Below are 19584 nucleotides of genomic sequence, written 5' to 3'. Positions count from 1 at the left end.
ACTTTATCTTCTATCATGTTTGTAGCAGTTTAACCGATATACATAATTCAGAATAATTATGACTTGAAAGTAAATCAAACCATAGAAACAAAATGCGTATGATTTTTTAACCATACATCACCGCCTCCAAATACTAAAATTATTACACTTCTCTCACAGTGTGGATTGTCAAAATTTTTGCATTACCCTTGGATACACGTCAAACATCATTCCCTGCTGGCTTACATCAACGTGCCTTGTGATATTCCATTATTTCCTCTAACTTGATCAATGTTATTAATGAATTCACCTCCCCCTGCAGCCAATTGCTCACATTTGTCTTTGTGTCTTCTCACATTTGTTTTCATCACACCAGCAGGATAGCTAAATCAGCAGGTTTGACTCTGCTTTTGCTATTTCTTGGCTTAATCACTAAGAAGGAAAAGGGAAAAAGTTATTCCTTTCCTCAAAACAATTGTTGCTTTAATATTCACCATCTGCAAGAGATAGCGAAGAGAGGTTGCAATTCAAAGTGGAATCCTTTCTTCCCAGAACTGTGTTTTTGAGTAGAACACCTTGGACTGCATCAACACATACTATTGTGTGCCCAAAGGACAAGGCATACAAAGAAAGGAAACACAAGAATAAGGTAAATTAATTCTGCCAGGCTCCCTCTTTTGACGTTTTTCTGCAACCAAGCATACACAATTTTCACTAGGGAGAAATTTTAACTATTCTATCTTTGATTTAATTGGGATTGATCCAAATCCATTTACATACAAAGTGATATGCAAAGTGGAAACAGTGTTCAAGAAAACAACATTAATTTACAGCTGCATGCACAGAAACATTAAGTACAATTTAAAAATATAAAAATAAACCGAGTATTTTGCTTTTCCTGGTTTAAAATATACTTTTTCATTTTCCTATATATTTATGTGTGAATGTTTCTCATTCCCTGAATGCTGTTTTTTTTATTTTGCACATCATTGTGCATATCATTATATACAAATAACAACGAAACATATAACATATCTTATACTTTCTCATTTTCTTATATATTTATATGTGAATGTTTCTCATTCCCTGAATGCTGTTTTTTTATCTTGCACATCATTGTGCATATCATTATATACAAATAACAATGAAACATATAGCATATCTTATACTTTCTCATTTTCTTATATATTTATGCCTGAATGTTTCTCATTCCCTGAATGCTTTTTTTTTTATTTTGCACATCATTGTGCATATCATTATATACAAATAACAACGAAACATATAACGCATCTTAATTGGAATACATTGCAAAACAAAAAGCAAGGTAGGGCACAAGTTAGTAATTGACAATTTTTCAGAAAAAAAAACAAGATTCTGGCCTGGATTTTATAGTGCATCAAGGAATTAAATTGGAATGGAAATGGTACTCCTCTCCAGGTGTTGTTGGGCCACATATCTCAACAGCCCTAGCTAGCACAAGCAGTGGTGAAAAATACTGGGAGTTGTAATTCAACAACATTTGCAGGACTGCAGTATCCCCACCGCTAAATTAACATCCTGCTTCTGTAGATCAGGCATGGACAAACTTTTTTGCCTTGGGGACACATTGTGGGCCAGGCCGGGAGGGCAGCCAGGCACATGCTGGGTAGGATGGGCCCTTGAGGGAGAGGGCCTGGACAAGGGTGGGACTAGGTGGGAACGAGGCAGTGCCTAGGTCATCCTCAGGTTGCCCTCCTGGCATAAGGACGGGACTGCCCACCCCATTCTTATGTTTGGAGGAAAATGAGACATGTGGTGATTGCCCCAATACTCCTCCCCAATACTCCCTCAGTTTCTGATAAATGGCTTATCCTTGAATTGGAAAAAAAGTAGAAAAAGTATCATTCTACTCTTTCGGATTCGGTTTGGTTGATTCCCTTCGGCCAATTTGGCTTGATTAGCTGGCTGTAACTGCCATGTTTTGTTTTTGTTTTTTTGCCTGAAATGGCCCATGTGGTTGCCGAGCATGGCTTCTCCCCTTCTATTTGGGAGCATACAGCACATGCTTCCATAACCTCATTGCTCAAACTGAGACTCCCTTGAATGGAAAAAAACGAAAGGGCCCCAGGAATAGAATGGGGAGCCTTGTAAGTTCCCCATTGCCACTAATGGGCAGGATCTTTCATCTGCCTAGCCAAAACCAGATTTTTCCATTAGCTGATTTTTGGGAGGCTCCCAAAAACAGATTTGGGTACCCAACGAAATTTGGATACCAAAAATGAATCACCCTCCAGCCAAATTGCACTAGTCTAAAAGGCACTATTCCTGCAGTCGCATTCCTGGTCTATGCCTTGGGCTTTCATCCTTTCACTGTTATGGACCACTACCAATTTTTCTGGCATAAGCCAAGGTATATTCTCCAAAGTATTTCTGACCTCCTAGCCATATTTTCTTGATGCGTTTCAGACCTTGAGCTCCTTGTGATAAATCTGCTGAGGCTCTTCAGTTTTGTATACACACCTCCATGCAGAAAATCTTGGTCCTTCTTTATATAGAAAGGCACTGGAAATACAAAACTGACTCCAAACATACATATCAAGAGTCACATTATGCTACAGCGTTCTCTGAACAATGACCAATGTTTTTCATTGCCAACAATGAATGAAGGGAAGGATGAACTGGACACTTAGACACCAGGGTAGGATATTGTTTCATCTTACTTACTTACTTACTTACTTACTTACTTAGGCGATCCCTCATTGGACGAGTAAGATGGTCTTCCATGATGGGTTTCCTTGTGGATTCGTAGGTGGCTGTGGAGCCTTATTCTTGACCCGCATCTTCTCCCACAGTGAAGGCATTGGTTTCCAGGTGGAAGGCGGTCCCGGTTGGGGTTGGCTTGACGTGCCTTCCTCCTGGCATGTTTCTCTCTTTCACCCTCCAATCGTGCCTCCTCGAATTCTGCAGCACTGCTGGTCACAGCTGACCTCCAGCTGGAGCACTCAAGGGCCAGGGCTTCCCAGTTCTCAGTGTCTATGCCAGAGATTTTAAGGTTGGCTTTGAGGCCATCTTTAAATCTCTTTTCCTGTCCACCAACGTTCCGTTTTCTGTTCTTAACTTCAGAGTAGAGCAACTGCTTTGGGAGATGGTGGTCAGGCATTTGGACAATGTGGTTGGCCCAGCGGAGTTGATGGCAGAGGACCATCGCTTCAATGCTGGCGGTCTTTGCTTCTTCCAGCACGCTGACATTTGTCCGCTTGTCTTCCCAAGAGATTTGCAGGATTTTCCGGAGGCAGCGCTGATGGAATCGTTCCAGGAGTTGCATGTGACATCTGTAGATAGTCCACGTTTCACAGGCATATAGCAGTAGTAGCACCACAATCTGTGCTACTCCTGATGTATTTTATTGTGTTTAATTGTAGGCATTGAATATGTGCCGGCTGGAAGCTGCCCTGAGTCCCCTCTGGGGGGTTGAGAAGGGCGGGGTAAAAATACCTTAAACAAACAAACAAACAAATAAATAAATAAATGTACCACTTGGGGAAGGACGGATGTGGCTTTTAAGCAAGCTCTTGTCCAAATATACATTTGCCAGGAACCAGTGAATAGTGCCTAAATGTGATAGATTGTTTCAGGACACTAGGGATTCTCTGATTATGACATTAACTATCAGGGATGGTCAAAGACATCTTGCTGCCTGAGACAGATGCTGTCAAGCATGAATCCAAATCAAGGAAGACAGCACTCAAAGCCAGCAAAGGTGTTTTGGCATGTGATGCATAAAATCCGACAAGCAGTTTTCCCTAAAATGTAACACAATTTTAGTTTCTGGGTTATAAATGTTATTTCCTAATTGGTTATATCATAAAAACATGGATTTTTTTTTATTAAGCTGCAAAAACGTTGCAGTCCGCATAGTGAAAGGTGAAAAATTGCATATTTTCATTAAGGAAAATTACAAACAAACTGCCTCGGCTGACGGAAATAATCGTACTACCTTCAGCCACAAACACAAAGTTTCTGGAGTATAACAACTACTTTCAAAGTAAGTACTACACGATTAATCAGGAAGTTACACTTTCAAACCAGGAACCATTTTTTTTTGTTACATAGTGTTAGTAATAATAGAATAATAACCAATGCAATTGCTAACAAGTTTTCTGCCTCTTTCATGGCTCCCCAAATCAGTTGCTTGAGACAGCTACCAACCTTCTTTAATGGCAATGCTGGAATTGGAAACTATGAGCTAAATGCTTATTACTGAGACTTGAGTATCAATAACATACACTTGTAATGCAGCATTTGTGTAGTGAAATCATTGTTATGTTCACCCAGAAGCTGCATATTTTTTATCATCTGCCAAGCTTATATTTTAAGAGTTCATAATAAATTCACAGTTAAGTATCCGGTGGCTCATAAACTAATATCAGCATCTCTGTAAGTAACCTAATCACTGCACATTCTTTCTTCTAGGAAGGCAGGAAGTATTATTTCCAATTACAGCATGCGAATGCAAACATTGTACTGCCGTAGCAAAACAATGTACACATTTCATTTTCTTAAAGCTTTATATTGCACGTCATACTGTGCTTCTTTTGCAAACCTAATATAATTCTGAAATAAGCCTCACATGATTTCCTTAAATGGAAGTCATGTACATGTTTTACATACATAGCCATCCTATTAAAAGCCTATTCCCTGGAATAAATTATTTTTGTCAAGTTTGTCAATACTCCAGTAGAGCATTTCTAATAAACCTTATATTGCAGTAGGCATCTAATAACTATCTTATGAATTACATATTATGTTAATTAGGGCATTATTTAAGATAGGCTTAAAAAAAAGTAAATCCCCAGCCTCTTGTTTCTTCCATTTCTCATTTTGGCGCACTTGTTCAAATTAATCCCGTTTCCCCTTGTGCTATAGAAATCTGATATATACACCAAAGGTTGTTCAAATCTCTCAGTTCATTCCTGAATTATCCCTCTATCACACATAGGCATCTTTTCTGTCAAAATGATATTTCTATGATCCTTAAAGTAGCCTAAAATATAAAAAGGAACCAATTGTTTAATAATAATAATAATAATAATAATAATAATCTTTATTTATACCCCACCACCATCTCCCCAAAAGTGGACTCGGAGCGGCCTACATGAGGCCACACCCATCAATACAGAAAACACAATATAACACAAAAACACAACAGATTATCAGAAAATAAAATAACATAAAATACAAAACCAATTGTAATATTTCAAGCACAAAGAATACAGTTTGAATATCTCATATTTGAAATACTTGGGACCAGAAGTGTTTTGAATTTGTATTTTGTGTTTTGAGATACCTATATCTGCATATACATATGTAATGAGATTCCTTAGAGGTAGGAAATATGGAATGCATTAATTGAGTTGCTGTGAGTTTTTCGGGCTGTATGGCCATGGATGTGCAGCCCAAAAAAATCACAGCAACCCAGCAATTCCAGCCATGAAAGCCTTCAACAACACAAAGCATTAATTGTTCCCATGTACCTTATACACAAACCGGAAGGTAATTTTATCCACAATTTAAAAAATAATGTGTGAGAAACAAAGTTTGTGTACAGTGTAATGAACATTATTCCAAAAGTGTCACTATCTTAGCCATCCATATGGACAATTTCAGATTTCTGGATAGGGGATGCTCAACCTATAATATAACAACATCTATTATTTGTCTAGGAGGTACACATCAGGTCAATCTACAAAGAATGAATTCCTCGATCGTCCCAGTCACTGAATACCTCAAAAGGCTTTATGGGAGTCTACAATCCCTATGAATTTTCTATACATAGGCCAAAAAAAAAAGCAGTTTGTACAGTTGAAAGTAACGTACAGTATTATACTTTGAGAATTGGTGGGAAAGAATTTGCTACAGGAAGGGATTAATTAACATCTACCTTGATGTTGAAAAGAGAGATTGGTTGTCTGAGTTCTTAGACAAACGAATTATTATTATTATTATTATTATTATTATTTCGAGCATTTCTACCCTGCCCTTCTCAACCCCCGAAGGGGGACTCAGGGTGGCTTACAAAAGGCACAATTCGATGCCAGCGATACGCATAGTAAGATAAAATACATAGCAGCAACAATTATAAAATAATTAAAAACAATCCAGTTATACAATACAACTAATAAAAACCAATCTAGTGATCAACGTTCGCCAAGCTCAAAATCCGTAAATTCATTCAGCATTGTCATAATCCTATCCAATTCTAGTCGTCACTGTCTGTCTGCCAGATTACCCAAAGGCCTGGTCCCATATCCATGTTTTTAGTTTCCTTCTAAAAGAGAGGAGGGATGTTGATGACCTAATTTCCCCAGGAAGCGAATTCCACAGGCGAGGGGCCACCATTGAGAAGGCCCTGCTCCTCGTCCTCACCAACCTCACTTGTGATAGAGGTGGGGCCGAGAGCAGGGCCTCCCCAGATGATCTTAAACTCTGAGGTGGGACGTAGAAGGAGATGCGTTCGGACAGGTACGCTGGGCTGGAGCCATATTGGGTTTTGTAGGTCAAAACCAGCACTTTGAATTGTGCTCGGATCGGCAGCCAATGGAGCTGACATAACAGAGGGGTGGTATGTTCCCTAAGATGCAGATAATAGTAAACCCTATTGAAATAAGGACTTTTCCCCCGAGAATGTCATCGAGTAATGCTGGAAGACCTAGAAAATGCCCAAAGTGAACATATTTTGTTCGGTGTGGATGAATAAATGCAGCAGTGATACTTTTTAAAGTTTTATATCTCTCTCTACAGATGTAGAATGCTCACTTTAGAAAATGTACGTAACTGTCGTGGCTTAGGAGGGATGGGAATAAGTAGGAAGCATTATAGGACATTATCCAAAGTTGAGATAGCCCAAACAGTGAGGTGGCCAAGTGCTAGGGAATCCCTTTCTCCCAAGGTATTCCCATGCAAGTTGCTGTGCTATAAACGCTCTCTTTTTCTTTCCTGCAGCTATGCCAGTTTACTGCTCCAGTTCACCGCCTGACTGTTTACACTGGTGTTTCTGATTGTCCCAGTATTCTTCCTATTTCCTGTCATGTTCTGAGTGGTCATCCTCCCCCATGCCCTGGACACATTACTCTGCCAAACAGCACTAACCACTTGTCATCTCTTAGTGTAGCTGAAAACAGCACCTCTGGAATGAATAGGGCCTGGCATGCCAATGGGACTAGCCGCAGTCCCTTCCCTTCCCTTACAGAAAGGAATGAGATCTCAATGGATTCTGAGCCAGGACCCTGCCACAGCTCCCAGGATGTGGTGAGTTGTGAGAGCAAGCTGCTGCCCAAGTCCCGGATGGCCTTGTCCCTCAGCAGGTTCTTGAAGCGGGGCTGCTTGAACTCACCTGTGTTTGCAACACTTTCTCCCAAGTGTCCTGCAATGAGTCATGCGAAAGTGCAACCACTAGATGCTCTGAGCCAACCATTGCAACAGAAGTCCAAAAAACTATCTAAGTGAGTATTGTGTCGGTTGTTCTCTTACGTTTCGCTTTGAGAGTTATCATAGGTGGCTGTTCCACAGGCATGTAGCCAGGAGGGGGGGCTTGAGCCCCCCCCCCCGAAATTCTCATGGTGGTTCGCGAAAAGGCCTTACTGGTGCATTATTTAAACTGTTGTTTATTCATATCATGATCTGATCACCATACTCAATATATCCCATATGCTTGGGGGTATTGGGGTAACGATACAAAAGGTTTGCTAGGGTAGACCCTCTTTCACTCAGACTCAGCCCCCCCGAAACTCAGCACCCCCAAACCCCCCTTCCTGAAAAAACCTCACTCCCCCCCAATTGAAATCCTGGCTATGGGCCTGCCCAGTGTGCCTTTGAAATGGCAGGGAGAAGGTTTCAGGAAAAGAGACAAAGAGAGGTCCGGAGGTCTCAAAAGAACGGATTTTATTTCCAGCTGGGACTCTGGTGAGGAGTCCTGTCCAAAAGCACCAGAGCAATGATATAGGCATTGACTGTGGCTTTTATAGTCTCCAAATGCAAGCAAACAAAGAACATGCATCTATATACATTGACATCATTCACTGCGTCATCTTAGCATCATACAAATATCAAGTTCTACCTTCCAACATGCAAAAGGCATGTCTCTATGTATTTCTTTCTAGCAGCAGCTTACATCCATCAGTCAAGGGGCCTAACTTTGACCTGTCAGGAGGGAGAGGGGGCTCCTTTTAGAGCCTAGTTTACCAGTCTGTTGCCACTAGGACGGGCTTATCTCTCTCCTGGAATGTATAGATAACATGCCCCCTCTTCAGCCCCTCTCTTGCTGTGCCTGGATAGCAGCTTGCTTGTGTGCTAGCATTCTTTCTATACAGAGAGAGCCTGATTTTTCTATACATTCCAGTGCTTATAAAGTACATACAATTTATACATAAATCAATATCTATATTTCCAATATCTCCTCATCACCTTCCCCGAATAAGAAAATAATCCCCAGCAAAATGTCCTCAGAAGCACTTTAATTACTCGTTGGGTTGCTCTCCCTTTATTTCTTTTAAAACTCTCTTACCAGATACACCCTACCTCTGTTCATGCCCAGCGTTTATTTTTTAAATTTTAAACTATTACATTTGGCCCGGCCATAGGTTTTTAAATCCTTGCGTGTTACTTTTTTATATGTGATTTATATTTATATTAATTGTATTGTCTTATTTGATGTTTCCACAACAGAAAAGATCATAGCCAAAATCCTTGCTTGTGTCGTGCCTTATATTTACTGAAAAATACCTGAATTGTGATGAATTTTCTTTTGCATCCTAGCTTCTTCTTCCAAATAAAAATGGACATTCCTCTGGAGAACAAAATTTACCCCATAGACTCAGAAGAGGAGCAAGAAAACGGTCACTGGGCTTACAAAGACTCTGCAAAAGAAGTGATCTGCCCGTGGGAGAACTTGACAGAAGAAGGGAAAGTTGGATAATAAGGAGCCTTTGAGACTATCAGGATGTGACCTACTTAAAATGACTAATTTTTTTCCCTTTCCCTGAGTCAGCAGGTATAATCACCTACAGTTGGGCTGATAAATCAGGCTTGTTGAAAGCATGGGAACAATCAATGAGAGCCATCCATCATCAAACCATCCAGGTTATAAATAATGATCTTAGATGCACAGGTCTTTCCAAATTCAAAAAAAAATATTGAGATGTCTTTCGGCCTGTTTCCTTTCTTGTCCTTAGAATTCAGCCCCATCACTTACAGGTTTCATCATAACTCTTTAAGCGCATTGACTGTATCCTAGAAGAATCTTTCCTGCCTGGTTAGTTTTTTGGAACTCTACAATTTTGTTAATGTATTTACTATGCTTGCTCTCCTTTTAGTAAACCAGAGTTTAACGTACATTTTAACTTGATAGTTAGACTAGCAGGGAATGTTAAGACCTACTAATGACTGCTCATTTTGTATTGTCGTGGCACAGTAAGCCATGTTGTTCATGTTAAACTAAGACATGTTATAACAATGATAATGATAATATGACACATTTTTTGTTTTATTATAACAGCAAATTGTTCGGATTCAAGGCAAAAATGAGGATGTGTTTGTGTGTGTGAGAGAGAGACAAGAGCATACACTATATATTACCATTACCATATATTACCATAATAATAATAATAATAATAATAATAATAATTTATTTATCTGTCAGGCAACCGAACAGTTGTATTACATTTTTGATAGAACAAACAAACAAACATATAAAAGACACAGAGTTTGCAGGCTTGGTAGTTGATTAAATGTCCTTTGACCAGTATCTGGCCACTTGGAGTGCTTCTGGTGTTGCTGAAAGAAGGTCCTCCATTGTGCATGTAGCAGGGCTCAGGTTGCATTGCAGCAGGTGGTCTGTAGTTTGCTCTTCTCCACACTCGTCCGGATAATGTGGCCGATCCAGTGGAATTGATGGCGGAGCACCATCACTTCAGTGCTGGTGGTCTTTGCTTCTTCCAGCATGCTGACATTTGTCCGCTTATCTTCCCAAGAGATTTGTAGGATTTTCCGGAGGCAGCGCTGATGGAATCGTTCTTGGAGTTGCATGTGATGTCTGTAGACTGTCCACGTCTCGCAGGCGTATAGCAAGGTTGGGAGGACAATAGCTTTATAAACAAGCACCTTAGTATCCCTATGGATGTCCTGGTCCTCAAACATTCTCTGCTTCATTCGGAAAAATGCTGCACTCACAGAGCTCAGGCGATGTTGACTTTTGTGGAAAGGTGGCTGCCAAGGTAGCCGAAATGGTCAATATTTTCTAATGTTACACCATTAAGTTGTATTTCTGGCATTGGAGAGGGATTGGCTAGTGACTGCTGGAAGAGCACTTTGGTTTTCCCGATGTTTAATGACAGGCCGAGCTTCTCGTATGCTTCTGTGAAGGGGTTTAGAGTGGCTTGTAGGTCTTCTTAATGCACACAGATGACATCATCTGCATACTGGAGTTCTATAAAAATGTTGTTGTAACCTTGGTTTTGGGTTTCAGTCTGCTGAGGTTAAACAGCTTGCCATCTCCAGTGGTATTGACATGCAGAACAAAGAGGTAAAGAAAGTGTGACCCTCCAGGTGTTGCTGGACTAGAACTCCCAGCATCTGTGCCATTGCTCTGCTGATGGGTTGACAAACATTGCAGTCCAACAACATATGCTGTATTTCTGGCATTGGAGAGGGGTTGGCTGGTGACTGCTGGAAGAGCACTTTGGGTTTCTCAATGTTTAATGACAGGCCGAGCCTCTCGTATGCTTCTGCGAAGGTATTTAGACTGGCTTGTAGGTATTCTTCTGAATGTGCACAGACGACGTTGTCATCAGCATACTGGAGTTCTATAACAGATGTTGTTGTAACCTTGACCACAGGTTGGGAACCACTGATTTAATGGTTAATGAAAGTTACAGTTGACTTGAAGGCACACAACAATAAAGAGCAGAGGAGAATACATTTGAAAATACAATAATCTAAAAATGTCCAACTCCTCAACCACCATTATTTCATGTCAAGAAACTCTGACAAAATATTATTTTCTGCACAGAAAATGCCGATTGCCTCATGCAAATATTTGTACAGAATATTGTGACTGGGTCTTGAAAGATGTGAGATTTTTTTTTTGTCGTGTCAGGAGCAACCGCTCCTGTTGTGAGAGAATTAGCCATCTGCAAGGACGTTGCCCAGGGGATGCCTGGATGATTTTTGATGTTTTATCATCCTTGTGGGAGGCTTCTCTCATGTCCCCGCATGAGGAGCTGGAGCTAATAGAGGGAGCTCATCCGCCTCTCCCCGGATTCGAACCTGCGACCTGTTGGTCTTCAGTCCTGCCGGCACAGTGCTTTAACCCACTGCGCCACCGGGGGCTCCTAAGATGTGAGATGTTGACAGGGGAGAGACATGGTGGGCTTTGAGGGAAAGGCCAAAATAAAATTCAGAGAAATGTAGCCTGTCCTTCAGGGACATGTGTTTGGTCATTATTGGGCCAAACAGCCAATTAACTAATGTCAACCATCTTGTTGCTAATGCTAGACTTTCCCCAACGGCATAGGGCCAAAATTTTGGAAAGGTCAGCCTGGGCATTATTAGCACATCGAGCAAAACACTCTTCCGTTTTGTAGAGAACCGAGGGTGGGGGGCGGTTAGCTGAGGAAGAAATTAGGCTAAAAGTTGAAGAAGACTTTAATTTGTAAGAAAAAGAGCTAAATAATTGATGCAGCCTCAGTGCCAAAGGTAATTTCAACTGCTCTCTCTCCCTCTCTCGTACAAAGACATTTAGCATTGATTGAGATCAAAGTATTTAAAACCCCTGCTGTTGAACTGAAAGGCAAAACTTTCAGCTGCCTTTCTCCGCTCTAATAATATCGTCTTTATGTAGTTAATAAACTGCACACTTCAGTCAAACTATATCATTACAGAAGACTTAGGGAGCTAATAATTTAAAAGCAAAGAAGCGCCTCTGTTCTTTGCTTTGAACTAAACAACATTCTGTTGAATGAGGGCGACATCAAAGCTTTGTCACTATTACCAGTGTGGCTGGAGCAGAGGGTCTCGCCGAGTGTGTACTTCAGTCATCTGAGGCGAAGGGGAAGCGCGGAGAGGAGGGAAGGGAAGGTTGAGATTAAAGATACTGCCTTATCAAGCCACGGGCAGAGCCAGGTGTTTTCTTTTTCTGCTGTGCAAGCATCAGGTGGCTTGCTTATCAATGAGTTTGCTTGTTAAATGTATGTACATGAATTAGGCTGGACTGCTCTGGGCTCCAGCCAGGTTTATTAGCAGCCTTTCATTCCCTTCCCACTCACATTTTGCCTTTTCATACGACAAAAAATAAATAAATGGGTACACACACACATACTTAATTTTTTTAAATTTATAGCTCGCTCGTTCAATCCATCTCAACAAAAGGCCACCCAAGCTGACTAATAACAACATAATTCCATTAAAAACAAATACTATTAAAACAAAAATGTATTAGCAACTAGCCGTCTCCTGCCACGTCTCCTGCCCTCATGGGGATTCTGTGTGGGAGGTTTGGCCCAATTCTAAAATTGGCGGGGTTCAGAATGCTCTGTGATTGTGTCCACCAATGTTCACATTTGAGCATATTGAGTATTCGTGTAGAGTTTGGTCCAGATCCATCATTGTTTGAGTCCCCAGTGATACCAAGGTGCTTGTTTATAAAGCTATTGTCCTCCCAACCCTGCTCTATGCCTGTGAGACGTGGACTGTCTACAGACATCACATGCATCACGATTCCATCATCACGATTCCATCACGATTCCATCAGCGCTGCCTCCGGAAAATCCTGCAAATCTCTTGGGAAGACAAGCGGACAAACGTCAGCGTGCTGGAAGAAGCAAAGACCACCAGCATTGAAGCGATGGTCCTCCGCCACCAACTCCGCTGGACTGGCCATGTTGTCCGGATGCCCAACCACCGTCTCCCAAAGCAGCTGCTCTACTCCGAACTCAAGAACGGAAAACGGAATGTTGGTGGACAGGAAAAGAGATTTAAAGATGGGCTCAAAGCCAACCTTAAAAACTCTGGCATAGACACTGAGAACTGGGAAGCCCTGGCCCTTGACCGCTCCAGCTGGAGGTCAGCTGTGACCAGCAGTGCTGCAGAATTTGAGGAGGCACGAGTGGAGGGTGGAAAAGAGAAATGTGCCAAGAGGAAGGCGCGTCAAGCCAACCACGACCGGGACCGCCTTCCACCTGGAAACCAATGCCCTTACTGCGGAAGAAGATGCAGAGCAAGAATAGGGCTCCACAGCCACATACGGACCCACAAGAATATTGGAAGACAATCATCCTCGGAAAGCGAGGGATCGCCTAAGTAAGTAAGATCTCTGGATGTAGGTGAACTACAACTCCAAAACCAAAGGACACTGCCCACCAAACTTTTCCAGTATTTTCTGTTGGGCATGGGAGAACTGTGTGCCAAGTTTGGTTCAATTCTATCGTTCACCTATAATCAAAGAGCATTCTGAAGTCCATCAATGATGGAATTGAACCAAACGTGGCACACAGGACTCCCCTGACCAACAGAAAACACTGGAAGGGTTTGGTGGGCATTGACCTTGAGTTTTGGAGTTGTAGTTCACCTACAGATAGAGAGCACTGTGGACTCAAACAATGATGGATCTGGACCAAACTCTACACGAATACTCAATATGCCCAAATGTGAACATTGGTAGATCTGGCCAAACTTGACAGGTATACTCAATATGCCCAAATGTGAACACAGATGGAGTTTGGGGGAAATAGAATCTTGATATTTGGGAGTTGTAGTTGCTGGGATTTATAGTTCACTTACAATCAAAGATCATTCCCCACCAACAATGGAATTGGGCCAAACATCCCACACAGAACCCCCATGAGCAACAGAAAATACTGTGTATTCTGGTGGTCTTTGGTGACCCTTCTGACAACCCCTGGTGACCCCCCTCCCCCAGGGTCTTGACTTCCCAGGTTGAGAAATGCCTTAAGGCCATCTAGTCCAACTCCCTTCACCAGGGCAAGAAAACAAAATCAAAGCCCTCCTGACAAAGGGCCATCCAGCCATTCACACACACACACATATGAATATGACAGATGCAGTATCATAGATTTGAAAGGGACCCCTAAAGAAGAATAGACAATCTCCACATCAACACTGGCAAAGAAACAGCAAGAAATACTATTTACCCACAAGCATAAAGACATTACATATATTAGAAACCAACATGTTCTCATTACTTTATTTTCCAGATCACCAGACTGGGCCACAGCAACTCATGGCAGGGGACCACTAGTATATTATAAAAGTAGCTTCTTATATCCTAAAAAATAATTTTGAGCATTACTTTGCTTTCATGGGAAATTGATACAATTGTCCTGTTTGCTGCAATCCCTAATGTCTTCTTTCTTGGGGGCTGGAATGTGTAATAAGGTTCTCAATCTGCTGGCAATTCTTTTGTTTTTCATATTTGTTGACAAATTTTACATGGAAGTAGAGTAGATTCCGACTCTGTAGCCTGAAGCAGATCTAGTCATATACCATCTGCTCCATTTCTCCCAAATGCTCCGAGTGCAGCTTCCATTTCACTTTCTAAAATTGTAGGTTCATTTTTAAATAGTTCTTCCATGTATTAAGCTGTGGTTTTTACTTTTCTTTTACCTAGTTCTTCAGGATAATGCTTCCATGGTCTTTATATTTCTTCTTCATCATGCAGTGTGCCCCCCGCTTGGCTGAATCCTACTCTAGGTTTAAATTTGCTTTGATATCTCAGATCTCATTAAGAGATCTCTTTTTTTTTCTTTTTCATTGTCATTGTTTATTTCTCTGCATTAATTATTATAGTCGTTCTCCTTGTCACTGTGCACAAATCATGAACCAGTAGTATTCATGGTTCTGATTGTATTTCTCTCACCTTCTCCTTTTGCTTCTCATCTGTCCTTAACTGCACGAGGATTTCATCTGTCATCCTTAGGTAAAAGGTAAAGGTAAAGGTATCCCCTGACATTAAGTCCAGTCATGTCTGACTCTGGGGTGTGGTGCTCATCTCCATTTCTAAGCCGAAGAGCCAGCGTTGTCCGTAGACACCTCCAAGGTCATGTGGCTGGCATGACTGCATGGAGCGCCGTTACCTTCCCGCCGGAGCGGTACCTATTGATCTACTCACATTTGCATGTTTTCGAACTGCTAGGTTGGCAGAAGCTAGGGCTGACAGCGGAAGCTCACGCCGCTCCCCGGAATCGAACCTGCGACCTTTCGATCAACAAGCTCAGCAGCTCAGTGCTTTAACCCACTGCGCCACCGGGGGCTCCTGTCATCCTTAGTGGACATTTATTGTTACATTATGTTTAAATTATACAGGGATGTTCTTCAGGTTGTACTTTGGCACAATAGTGGTTTCATGTTCTTATTCAGCTTTCCTTTATTTTTTTAATAGTAGTCATTCCTGCTCTGTTATCGCAGAGAGAATGGAGCTTCTCTATCTTCTGCTTGCAATGATGCAGTGCATTTAAGTTCTATATAGGCGACCAGGTGATGTTCATGTGTACAGCCACTTCTTTGTTTGTTTGAAAAATGTGTTTCTGGTGAACAAAGTATTGGGGCTCTTCCACAAACCATACAACCCTGCATATCAAGGCAGAAAATCTCACGGGATCTGCTTTGAACTGGGTTATCTGAGTCCACACTGCCATATATTCAGTTCAAAACATGTGCCGTCGCGCCTGGGGGCTATAACTCTTAGTGAAAGAGGCATGGACGTGACATCTTTCCCTAGGGGATTGCTTCTTGCCCTCCTTTAGGAAAACTGGAACTCCCAAGGACCAAAACACTGTAGATAACTCAAAATAGGTTTTATTGTTCACAAAGAGTTATCCCTTTAAGGCAATAAGCTGGAAGTTTCAAAGGGGTAAAGGAAAATATACATTACAGTCTCTGGTTGTCTTGGGTCCAAGGAGTTTTGCAGCTGAAAAGCTTTTCCAGGTCGCTCTTTCTCAATGGCTGTGAATGCCAGAGCAATCCACAACCCCAGTCCAAATGGCCTATGTTTGAAGACACAAAGCCTTTCTCTGGTGCCAAAGGACTGGTTTGAAGGCGCTTGAGACTTCTCAACGTCGTCCAGGTTGATCTGAACACGAAGCATAAGTCTCAAGGGTAAGAACCTCAGAATTGGTGCTGAGAGGTAACTTAATCAAGGGCTTCAGAGCCAAGTCTCTCTCTCACATCCATCTAATGGAAAGTTTGATGGTGGAATGGAAAAGGAAACACTGTCCTGCTCTCAAGGAAGAGATGGGGTCAAACAATTGAGCAGGAAAAGCAATTCAACTGGTGTAAACAACATTGATTGACAGCTATAAAAACCAATCAATCCAACTATACATTTACAGGGTAAAAAGGCAAAATCAGGCGTGATACAACAGTTCAAATCCTGCAACTTACAGTTCTACATATAGGTGGCGCCACTCGTGCCGTCACAGTGTGGAAGAGGCCTGGGTCTTGCAAAATTCAGTCACTTTTCTGCTTCATTTCTTGATCTTAGGCCACATTTTCTTTTCTTTGTTTTGTAAATATTTTTATTAAGTGTTTACTTTACAATGCTTAAAAAGAGAAGGAAGTAGAAAGTGGGGAATGAAAGTAAGGGTAGTCCAAAATAGGGAGAGAGAGAGGGAAAAAAGAAAAAATATATTTTAGGGGGAAAAAAACTTGTTTAAGGGGAAGTAGGGCATGGCAAGGAAAGAAGAAGAAAAAGGAAAGAAAGGAGGAAAAGGGGGGAGTTGTTGTTTCCATTCTTCATCTCTACACCACCAATTGTTTCTTTATAGTCCATATATATATATATGAGTGCATGTTTCCCGTCTTGTCTCTTCTTCGTCGTTAAGATTTAAGGGCCAATCCTTTTTTCAAATCTAAAATTTTGTTTGATTATTATTATTTCTTCCTAGTTGATCTTCATATACTAGGCTACATTTTAATACTGTTTTCTATTCTGTTCTGTTTCCTACTTTTCCATTCCTCTGACCTATTATTAACCTATTATTAACCTATTATTAACCATTCCTGTTTAGGTCAGTGATCAGTTTCCTCCCGGAATCCACCATGCAATCTTTCCATTTCCTTTTATTCTGCCATTATATTTGGATCACATATGTGGATTATGATTATATTGATGGGTTTGATTCAATCAATCTTTGCATTGACTGATTTTGCTACATCTCTCCTCACTAGTAATGCCACCCCGTTTCTTGTTCGATTTTCATTTTCTGAGTAAGACACTGTGCGATTATCTGACTTTGCTCTTGTGCACTTTAGCTCACTCACCCCAAATATTGCTGTGTTTACATACTCCATTTCTTGTTTTATCATGTCTAGGTTCCTGATCCACGCTTCTCACATTCAGTGTTTATTATTTGTTTATTTATTTACAGCACTTCTACCCAGCCCTTCTCAGCCCAAAAGCAACTCAGACTTATAGACTGGCAACAATTAGATGCCACAACACACACACATCAATTAAAACAGTTAAAGCACATAATAAAAACCATATAAAAATCAATTAAACTATAATCATTAATGTCTTCCAGTTTATTTATTTATTTACTTTGCTTATATACCGCTGTATCTCAAGCCCGAAGGCGACTCACAGCGGTTCACAAACAGTAAAAACAGTAGAAACAGCAGTGGTTCCATACAACATATAACAATTGACTTAACACATTATCCATAAATTACCAATAAGCAATTACAATGCACAATTATTACAAAAAACAACCGTACCCAATCTTCTCATCATCCAAGCGTAGTCCAGGTTCGTCGTCCATTGTTCCATTCCTATGTTCCATTACCAGATTGCACTAAATTACTCAAACGCCTGCACAAACATCCAGGTCTTCACCTTTTTGCGGAATACCATTAGAGATGGTGCTAGTCTAATGTCCGTAGGAAGGGCGTTCCACAGCCGAGGAGCCACCACCGAGAAGGCCCTATCTCTTGTCCCCGCCAGCCGAGCTTGAGAAGCAGGCGGGATCGAGAGCAGGGTCTCCCCGGAAGATCTCAAAGTCCTGGTGGGTTCATAGGCAGAGATGCGGTCAGATAGGTAGCTTGGGCCGGAACCATTTAGGGCTTTAAAGGCCAACGCCAGCACTTTGAATTCAGCCCAGTAGCAGATTGGTAGCCAGTGGAGTTGGCGCAACAGGGGGGTTGTATGCTCCCTGCGCTCCACTCCTGTTAAAAACATGGCTGCCGAGCGTTGGACTAGTTGGAGCTTCCGAGCTGTCTTCAAAGGCAACCCCACGTAGAGAGCGTTGCAGTAGTCTAAACGGGATGTAACCAGAGCGTGGACTACCGTGGCCAAGTCAGACTTCCCAAGGTACGGGCGCAGCTGGCGCACAAGCTTTAGCTGTGCAAATGCTCCCCTGGTCACCGCCGAAACCTGGGGTTTCAGGCTCAGCGATGAGTCCAGGGTCACACCCAAGCTGCGAACCTGCGTCTTCAGGGGGAGTGTGGCCCCATCCAACACAGGCTGTAACCCTATGCCCTGTTCGGCCTTGCGACTGACCAGGAGTACCTCTGTCTTGTCTGGATTCAATTTCAATTTGTTCGCCCTCATCCAGACCGTCACAGCGGCCAAGCACCGGTTCAGGACCTCGACAGCCTCCTTAGTAGCAGGTGGGAAGGAGTGACAGAGTTGGACATCATCCGCGTACAGATGACACCGTACCCCGAAACTCCGGATGATCTCCCCCAGCGGCTTCATGTAGACTCCTTATCTTTTTGCATAGTTTAGGCCGTTCCGTGTTCGTTATTTCATAATACTGTGTTCATCTGGTTATACTAAGACTCCAAAAGCTTGCTCAAAGAGCCAGGTTTTTACTCTTTCCTACTTTTCCTCTCCATTAACCTATTATTAACGATTTCTGTTTAGGCGAGTGATCAATTTCTTCCCAGACTCCATCATGCAATCTTTCAATTTCCTCTTATTCTGCCATTACACTTGGATCACATATTTGGATTATGGTTATATTATGGTGTTCCCATGATATATGCTGCTATGCAGCTTCAGATGTTGCTTTTGCCTCTAAGCACATCAATAGCTAAATGCCCTTTCATTTTGTGTCCAGTTACATTAATAGCCCCAGCAATACTTCCAATTGTCTTCTGCTCTTCCACAGTAGCAAATTGAGTACCATTTGATGTAGGAGCCTTATCTGGCATTATCCTTTGTTTCATTTTAGATTGCCCCATTATAGACTTTTTGCAATAAAAGACTTTCCAAAAGGATAGCACCATATCTAATAGTACTCATAAGGGTTGGATATGGTGCCATTGCCATTGTCTGTGAGAGAGTCTCTGCCAGTGTTACCCTCCAGTACGGCTGCCACCAGTTGGTGTTTGGTAAATTTAGACTGGATCTTCCATAAAACCCTGTCTGACATGGGAGACCCTAGAAGCAACACTACTGAGTTAGCTACTTACTTACTCATTTAGGCGATCCCTCGTTGTCCGAGTAGGATAATCCTCCAGGGTGGGTCTGTAGGTGACTATGGAGCCCTATTCTTGATCTGCATTGTCTCCCACAGTGAGGGCATTGGTTTCCAGGTGGAAGGTGGTCCTGGT

General features: G+C 41.8%; 1 protein-coding gene across 2 annotated transcripts in view; it reads left to right on the top strand.

The window, feature by feature from the left end:
* RGS9 (regulator of G protein signaling 9) overlaps positions 1-9593 on the top strand; it is a 115496-nt gene extending 105903 nt beyond the window's left edge. The window contains exons 18-19 of one of the 2 annotated variants that reach the window (XM_060763047.2): positions 6961-7460; positions 8773-9593. In XM_060763047.2, the coding sequence (XP_060619030.2) occupies positions 6961-7460; positions 8773-8932 (660 nt within the window). In that variant the 3' untranslated portion in view covers positions 8933-9593. Of the gene's footprint in view, positions 1-6960; positions 7461-8772 lie in introns of those variants that run through there. The other variant, XM_060763052.2, reaches the window with a different exon arrangement.
* The last annotated feature ends 9991 nt before the right edge of the window (positions 9594-19584 follow it).

Source organism: Anolis sagrei, chromosome 2 (assembly GCF_037176765.1).
Source record: "Anolis sagrei isolate rAnoSag1 chromosome 2, rAnoSag1.mat, whole genome shotgun sequence".
Taxonomy (NCBI): Eukaryota; Metazoa; Chordata; class Lepidosauria; order Squamata; family Dactyloidae; genus Anolis; species Anolis sagrei.
Note: the sequence above shows the minus strand (reverse complement) of the source record. Positions and strands in the feature narration are given on the sequence as shown.